We start from the raw sequence: 9,036 nt of genomic DNA on the forward strand, positions 1-9,036 counted from the left end.
TAATTCTCAGTGTTGGCAAAATGCTGCCATATCTTTTTTTTTTTTTTTATCCTATCTTATTTTAAATATTTGTCATTTTGGACATTTTGCTAGTAGAAATCATCACTCATAGATGACAAATTTATACACTTTAGAACAATAATTCTTTTAAAGTACAGACCTGTCTGTTCATGGAAATTATGATACAGTAAAATGCTGTTTTCAATGTTTCTGTATACCAACAAGTATACAGTTCGATACATTTGCATGCTATGTCACCTGCTGATTTTTGTATATCAAGAAGTTATTATTTCCCAAATTGCAATGGACAAATCTGAATATTGAACAAACACTGCAGTCTCATTATTTAATTTTCCTTTTTCTTTGGCCAATAAACTGCACTGTCAACTTATTAGGCCAGGATTTAGGCTCTATTAATAGAGTATATCTGCCTGCTTCACATATAACACAAGGTCACATCATGCTTATCCTACTTTGCAGGCAGAACTCAACTTTCGACCATAATATAACCTGCCCAATGCAATCATAAGTCATGACAATCATAAATCACATAACAGACCTAATTTTACTACCTTTTGAGAAGCAGTTGTTCTGCAGCAAACACCATGGTCATTAAGCTATGAAGCATTTGGTCACTAAATCACTGGTCTTAATTCAAGGATCCTTGTATTTATTGAAATGCCAGAACTACATTATAGTAGGCAATAAAGCAACAGTTCCTCTTTCCTATAAAAATCTTTGAAAATAGCTGATATATTCTGGTTTGTTTTAATTCTGGATTATTAATTAATCTGAAACCCTGTTTTACATTTGATTTGGTTTGTGCTCCACAGAAAGCATTCATCCCTTGACAGAGGATTAAAAAAGGAACTCTGTCACTCAAGAGGACAAATTCACAGGGAAAGGTAATAATTGAACAAACAAATAAATAGCACTCTCCCAAACTTCTCGTTTCTTTTGTTACCGCACAGTACTTTTCAATGAGCATGATACAAAATTAAAGATTTGATTTCCACATCCTAAACTACTTGCTACCCTCACAACACTCAACAATTAAAAATTTTATGCAGAACATCTGGTTACTGGCAAAAAATATGTCAATAAAGGACTCACCAAAAAAAAGTTGTGATTACATTCCTTGTCAATAAAAATAAAATGTAATGATAGTGATATGATGGATATTTTTCTGCAAAAGCCTCTCACTGTCACATGGAAACAATTCAGTTTTAGAATTTTGGTTTTTTTAATATTGCATAATTTGAATGGAATTGTATTAATTCATGAAGTAATTAAATTGAATACTAATCTAAACAAAAGTTTTGTAATATTTAATTTCCATTTGCCATACGACTGAACCCTAAAGTTTATTTTAGAAGGCTATATAATTTGTTAATTTTTAGCATTACAAATTAATAGTATAGATATAATCCCAAGTAAATATTTCCTTATTAGATAAAGGATGCTACATCTGGTTTCCTATGCTTAGTTAACATTTTTCATTCACTTATCTTTTTAAGAAATTTATTTAAACCCAGATACCCAGAATTTGAATCCTGTTTCCAGAGTTCAGTATAACTAGCAATGCTTTTCTATTGTCTATTCTTAGTCAGTGTATAAAGTAGCAATAACATTTAGACTTATGTACCACTTCACAGTGCTTTACAGCCCACTCTTTACAGAGTCAGCATATTGCCCCCAACTATCTGGGTCCTCATTTTACCAACCTCAAAAGGATGGAAGGCTGAGTCAACCTTGAACTGCTGGCAGTCAGCAGAATTAGCCTGCAATACTGCATTCTAACCACTGCATCACCACGACTCTTATGTTCAGGATTGGTCCTCCACCAATTGGAGCTCCCCTACAAGTCACAAAATTATCAGTCTTGAAATGACCCTGGTGCCTCGTATATAAAAACAACTATTACATCAATATTTGAAATATTTAATCAATTGAAATATAATCATTTAAATACAATAGAGAAAATGCTAGAACAACTTATATTCTTGTAACATTATTTTATTTCCCAATCTTATTTCCTGCAAAAAGATTCCAGGAACAATCCTGTGCTGTTCAAGCAAGTTAAATTTTTAACAAAATTATTAAATAGTAAGTAGTCTATAGGTAGGAGTGCAGCCTTCAAATTATTTTGAATAGGTTATTTCTTTCACCAGAAAAGAGAGAAATTGCTTTTTTTTTTTCTTTTATCTCCCCCTTCAGTAAATGACAACAAATAGATTGAACACTCAGTTCTCTTGTACACCAATCTGCACTTTCCAGCACTACCCATTGCTTGTGCTTATTTCTATCTACCTCTGAAATGACACAGCCTTGCCCAAAGTGGATGCCTTTAGTCTGATCCAGGACATTTATACAATAGCTTTGCTGGCTGGGGAATTCTAGTTATTGATCTGCACATCTGAAGAATACCTACATTTGTGGAGGCAAAATTGAACTTCACTGCTGAAATAACTGTAGAGATAATATATTTTTTTTGCCTTGGAAAAAACTATGTGATGGCTGTATTGATACTAAAATATCCAATATACTAAACCCATTTCTATATTCTTAACTCAGTGAAAACGGTAGCTACCTTATAATTGTCTGATGGCTCTGCACTCTTGTACCTGATGCTTCAAATCACATGCAGATCCTTTTCACTTTCAGGTTCTGATAATTGCATCAGTGATCTCATTTTGGGCCCAAAATTTCTTAGAGAATCTTGTTATAGGCCTAGAAATGTAATTTTTACGGCAGGAAAGAAAGAACTCAAGATCTATTGTACTTCCTCCTATCATGTTTTAGATCAATCTTCCACAATCCAGCATCTAGTTGATGCGTTGGTACTACAAATTCCAACATTCCCAATATTTGTTTGAGCATTTTAGAAACTACAATCTTATCTGGATAATTTTGATGTGAGAAAACTATAAGGAACATTCCAAATATTAACTTCCTAGATCATCAAAGCTGCCATAAGCCTTCTATTGAACAGAAATTATTATTACAATAAAACTAAGTAGAATTACTATTTTTTTTTACTCTAAAGCAGTTTTTCAACCTTAGCATTTAAGATGTATGAACTTCAGCTCCCAGAATTGCTGAGGTTGAGAAATACTGCTCTTAAGGATGTGTGCTATAGATTCCAATTTGCTTATATGAATAAGGTAGCACCATGGTCAGCTCATTTGTGGCTTTTCTTGTTTACAACTGCTCCATATAGCTCTGCAATTTCTGCACAGAATAACCTTGAAATGTCTCATTTATTGGAACCCCACAGCATAGAATACAATTTCTTTCTCTCCCTCCTGCCCTTTCTCCTTGAGAAAATAATTTCTGATTCTGAGAATGCCATTCCCCCAAAAAAAAAGGGTAGAAAAAATAAAGCATAACCTATGGTGTGCTTTATGAATAAATTTAGCTATAGATTTGCAGTATTGATGGATAAATATTAAACACCTAGCCCAAATAGCTACTGTTTATTCATTATTTTTAAAATGACTAAACATATTGTATATATGGAATAATACCTCACAAATAGTATTATGTTAGAAGCAGTAACAGTGTCTTTATGCTAACTGATCAAAAACACAAAAAAGAAGTTATTTCTATCCTGTCATTTTTCCTTCTGTTTATATCTAAATGGATTCTCACCTTGAAATAAAATCAATCTAAAGAAGAAAATTATGTAAGAATTTCTGCAAAGCTCACATAAGATGACATGGTGTCACTAGTTTGAAGTCAGAGCCAACCAAATGAAGATCAACCTCTATCAAGCATAATGTGTCATCACATCTATGCATGACAAAATTAAAATATCTGTGTTCTTCAAAGCTAAGTATAGTTCAAATTTGCTATATCACAACTAGATTTAAATAGAGCATTATTTCATGTGTGAATGGAGTTTTCAATAACTACATATTCCATTTATAAGCCCAATACCTGTTTAACCAGAAAATCTATGCTTCCTTTTTTGAATATCTGCATAGCATGATTTCTGATTTTCTTTCCTATCAATATACATGAATTTACTATAAAAAAAATCAGAGATGTACGAAACAATTCAGAAGTTAAAAGCCTGTCTTGCTTTATGTTATTTCTTCCCCAGAATATTAAACAATGACAGTTCACAATGTAACCTACATCCAAATAAAGATATTCAAAGAAGGATCTTCTCATATGCATCTGTTGGATTTGCATCCAAAGCTACAAATGTTGTCTTTATGTATCTCACTGATTTCAATGTTAACTGCTTACATAACTACATATAGATAAAACTGGAAGATTAATATTAAAAATATTATTTTAAAATTTAACCCTAGTGAGCTGTTCAAAGATCAATGATAGCTCTTCCTATGCTAGTTTAAAATCATTATCTGTATCCTAGTTTATTTGTGCATTTCAACATACAGTTGAGAGTGTGAAACATGGCACTAAAAAGCTTATAGTGTACATGAAAATAATCTGAGGTGATGTTAATAAAAGGTCCATCAGCAGGGTTGTCTCTGTATGTATTCATGCATACCAACTGTAATTTGACACTGAAGTTATCAAGTGATGCACAGGATTTGGTTTTACTCTCACTTTGCTAAAATCCAATTTTCCAAATGAAGATGAAAACATAGTGTTATGAATGTAACCTTAGAAAAATCTCACAGCTGTTTATTTGAACTTCAGATGAACATGGATATTATACCCAGTTCAAAGCTTTTCAATAAAGGTTTCTAAATTTGATATGAACAGAAACATGTCGAACATCTGCCTATCTCATTTTTAATCCTGATAATTCCATTTCCAAATCATTTGTTTAAATGGGACAGAGATAATTTACTGACAAATTTTCTATATTATACAAAAATAAGGACCATGGCCATTCTTACCTTCCTACAAATCATCATCACCCAATTCATCATTACCCATACGACCTTTCCCTATTCAAAAGTCATGGCAATTGAAGATCACAGCACTCCCTTAATTGTTATCGCAAGAGAAAATGAGCCTCCAACATTTATAATGTTTATAAACAACCCATAAGTATAAGAGAAGCTTATTTGGTATCACTTAAGAAGAGTTAAAACCTTGAATTTCATTGGGAACTTCTTATGGCAGCTACCTTGATAGAGAGCATCAGACCCAAGCATTATATAAGAAAATGCTGCCCCCTTCAGGCAAGGTCCAACATCGAATCAACATTTATTTGCCGCAAACACGTTCTCAGAAAACAATCGGCCTCCTATGTTTGCAGTGGGGAAAAGCCACCCAATGATCGCACTTCCCTTGGTCAATCCCACAACAACACTGAATAACCTAAGAACCTGCCTACTACGAATTCTGTGCGGTCTGCAGCCATCGGCTTTCTCTCCCGCTCTCTAAGCGCACGGATGTGAGAACCAGCATTTACAAAAAGAATTATGCATGGCAGACATACTACGAACCACGAAGAGAAAAGCTGCAGGATTAACTCTTTCGGGGCTTGCGCTGAATCGAATTCACAACTAAGTATTTCAGCTGCCCATAAGTCTCACCTACTTTTCTTCTGGGCACTCCATGTTCTCTGTATACTGTGTGTCGGGCTAGAAATAGGCACCTGCAGCCACATTAGCTATTTATTTGTGCGGCTAGAGGACAAGGAACGAGGGATGCCGCAAAAGAGGCACCACGTCCAAGGAAGGGTAGTAGTTGTTGCTATTGCTCTGGGAATAGCCGGCATCTTCTCTCCTCCTCTTCTTCCACTTCTATATTTTGGCACACACCTTTTACGAAAGATGGGCAAACCTTCTCCCTCCTTCCTCTCTGTTGGTCCCGCTTTCCTCCTGCCTTTAAGCACTAGAAATCCCACTAGCTTCCTTCTCGCCCTTCAGGAGTTCACAGAAAGCATCAAGTGGCGCTCCAAGTACGCAAAAGGCTGCAGCTCACCTCAGTTATGCAGGTGGCCAAGCGCCTGCTCCAAGCTCACCAACCACAAATCCCTGACGCGTCTCCGTTGCTTTAAATAACGGGCGGCGCTTTCTCAATATTGCTAAAGCTGCAGGTTTAGTCGATGCTGCTGGGCCAAAAAGCTACCCGGGGGTGAGGGGTGGGTAAAAAACAACAACCCGTAAATGCTAAATTGCAGTCACCAAACGCACGCGTGGGGTGGGAGAGAGCCGGAGGAAGGAGTGCAAACAAAACCTGAGGTCACTCCCTATAAAGCGACCGGAATTCGTTCCCAATGACTTTTTTCTGCTTCACGTTATTCCCGTTGGCGGCCGACCACCGTTGCAGCAGCAGATGGTCATGACAAGAGGCTAGGGAGATAACCTACACCGGCGCGGCTCCGTTTTGTGCAACTGGAATCCTTTCCACGTTCCTTTATTTCCCTTTCCCTGTTACGAGTCTCAGCATTTCTCTCCTAGGCCAATACCTGCCGTACGAAGTGGCATTATAAAAGCCAAATGGCAAGGACCCCCCCCCACACACACACACACACACACAGAGAGAGACCGGCATCCCATCGGCCCCGTATCTCATAATCAAGGACAACGTTTCCCTCCCAAAATCCAATGCCGAAAGGCGCCCGGCGCTTGGCCACCCAGCGAGCTGCCTTCCCCCTCACTCACCTCAGTGTCGTAGTAGCGCAGGTCCAGAGAGTAGGGGTTGAGCAGCGATTCGTTGAGGATCTGCTCCATTGCCAACTGCATAGCCGGTAGGACCCCTCGGCCGATCTTGCCCTTCTCCACCGAGTCGCTCAGCGGCATTAAGCCCATGATGGCAATGGGAGTCGTAGGGGAAGAAGCGGCGTTGGCGGGAAACCCCGCCAGCCCCCGAGAGTTGCTCCGCGCCCAAGCTAAGGAGAATAGAGGCAGGAGCAGCAAGGCGGAAGGGATGGCCGCGCTCGGCCGCCAGGACAAGGCAGGCATCCTGCGGGGGAACGTCTGGGGGAGAGCAGGATCGGGGCGCCCGCTGCCCTCCGCCGAAGAGAGGGGAAGGGGCGCGCGCGCTGCGGCGGCCCCCTCGGTTCGATCCTCCCGGCAATGGCGCCTGCTCTTTCCTCGGGGTGGCTAAAAGGCAACCACTCTGAAAAGCAGCAGCGGTAGCGGCGGCGAAGCTGTTGCTGCCGCCGCCGCCACCACCCCCCTTCCTCCCACCCTCAGTCCAACAAGAACGAGAGCACCTTCTCAGCCCCTCACTCAACCACAGCCAGGCTGGGCCAGGGCGCCCTCAGGCTTCTTGGCGCAGGATCCCAAGCCGGTGCGTAAAAGCCAGGAGGACCGAGGGGAACATGGGGGAGGAAAATCTTCGCTCTTCCAGGCTGGGGAGGCTACTGCCGCATTCCCCCGGAGCTTTCCCGACGCCGCGTTGCTCGCTGCTGCTGCTGCTGCTGCCGTTGCCGCTGCCGCCGCCACCGCCGCGGCCGTTGCTGCAAACAGACACCGCGCCACACCACACACGGCGCGCACAAGTGGCGCGCACAACCGGCGAAAAAGAAAGAAGCAGGCGCGGCAGCTCCGGAATATTGGGAAGCCGGAGTCCCTCCGTAGACTCGCCCCCCGGGGGTGCTGTCACTTGGCTTCGGTCGCTCGCCTGGGTCCGCCTTTCGTCTCTGAGACAGGGCTTCTTTCCTTGCCGCCACCGCTGCTCTTGCTGCTGGTGCCGCTGCTCCTGCTTGGGAACGCGTTCCTACGCGCTACCCCCGAAGAGACGACACCGACACGAGACGCGGGAGGTGCAGGGTTTGGGCACGTCCAATAGCCCATTGGAAGGCGGGAATTGGGGGAGGGGATATTGGAGGGAGAGAAGACGGCGTGGAGGTGGTTGGGGGTGGGGGGTGGAGACCGAAAGGAAAGGTTCGGCAGGGGAGGGGGGGGAGAGTCGCCCGCGTCCGTTCCCTTCCCTCGAAGCGTTTGTGTGCTGAAATGCCCTCCCTCTGATTCGTAGGCGCGCGCCCGCGCGCAGTCACGCTCGGACGATTTCCCTGAAGTTAAAGGGCAGGCGCCGAGGGGGCATTTGGAAGAAGCTGAGGTGCCCAGCTGGCACACGCAGCTGTAGACCTTGAAAAGGTTCTCTCTTATCTGTCGGGAACCCCTCAAGAAGAAGACCGATGGCGCTCCTTCGCGTCCGCGGAATACAGAGAAGCCAAAGGACGCGAAAGTCCTATTTGGCTCCGACCCGCTTTGTCCTAGCCTTTCGCAGAAGCCGCCGATTGCAACCCGGGGAAATACGGATTTGGGATCTGTCAGGGGGGTTTGGTGGTCCTTTCCGATTCCTTTTGTTTTTGTTTGGTAAGGGCAGGTAGCCAAAACAGCTTGGTGTCAATGCAGCTTGGTGTAGGGCTTGGGTAGTTTCATCCAGCTTGTCAGATCACACATTCCTCATTAACTTTGACCTGGGCAAGTAAGACAACGTATATCACTGGAGACTTGCAAATATTTAAATTATACTTTTAGAACAATTAAAATTTAAAATAGGGTACAAGCTTTCAGTCTTCCGGTCCAGTGAGATAAATGCAATGAAATTCAAACGTAGGTAAGTAGGTGCTTCCAGCATTAAAAATAAGGCAAGGATTGAACCTGAAAATGTCTGCAGGAAAACTATATTAATATCTTCTATATGTTTTAAGATCCTTGGTTATATGCCACAGAAGACATATGTAACTTGAATTCTACTAAGACCTGCCCTGTATACCATCAATGTACTGATATGTACAACTCAGTCCCCACTTTTCTTTTCTTTTTTTTAAACAACTTTACAAAAGTCTGTGATGAGCCAACAAATAGTTTGTGCCAGAAAATGGTTTTTTAACAGAAACAACATATTGATCGATGTTATGAGTTGTAATTAGAAATATTCTGAAACTGCAGGAAGGTCTTTGGTAGTCTACTGTATAGTTTAATTGTATATTTAAATCATGTTAACAAATAAAAATACATTTTCAGTAAACTGTGTATTTATGTATTTGAAATTAGCACCATGGAGTGCAGTTTTAAGTAGGAGGTTCAGTAGCAGCTATTCAGTTTAGCCAAAAGAAAGTTCACATGTTGATAGCAATAAGCCTTTATC

The 9,036-nt window shown here is 41.3% G+C and overlaps 1 protein-coding gene across 1 annotated transcript in view; it reads right to left on the minus strand.

The window, feature by feature from the left end:
- The window catches only part of GABBR2 (gamma-aminobutyric acid type B receptor subunit 2), a 354,273-nt gene extending 346,464 nt beyond the window's left edge, over positions 1–7,809 (minus strand). The window contains exon 1 of the mRNA XM_087961130.1: positions 6,597–7,809. Coding sequence (XP_087817256.1) covers positions 6,597–6,896 — 300 coding nt within the window. The 5' untranslated portion in view covers positions 6,897–7,809. The remainder of the gene's footprint in view (positions 1–6,596) is intronic.
- Positions 7,810–9,036: the final 1,227 nt, after the last annotated feature.

The sequence above is a fragment of the Notechis scutatus genome, chromosome 3, assembly GCF_049901735.1.
Source record: "Notechis scutatus isolate UNSWTSFEM ecotype Mainland chromosome 3, rNotScu1.2, whole genome shotgun sequence".
Taxonomy (NCBI): Eukaryota; Metazoa; Chordata; class Lepidosauria; order Squamata; family Elapidae; genus Notechis; species Notechis scutatus.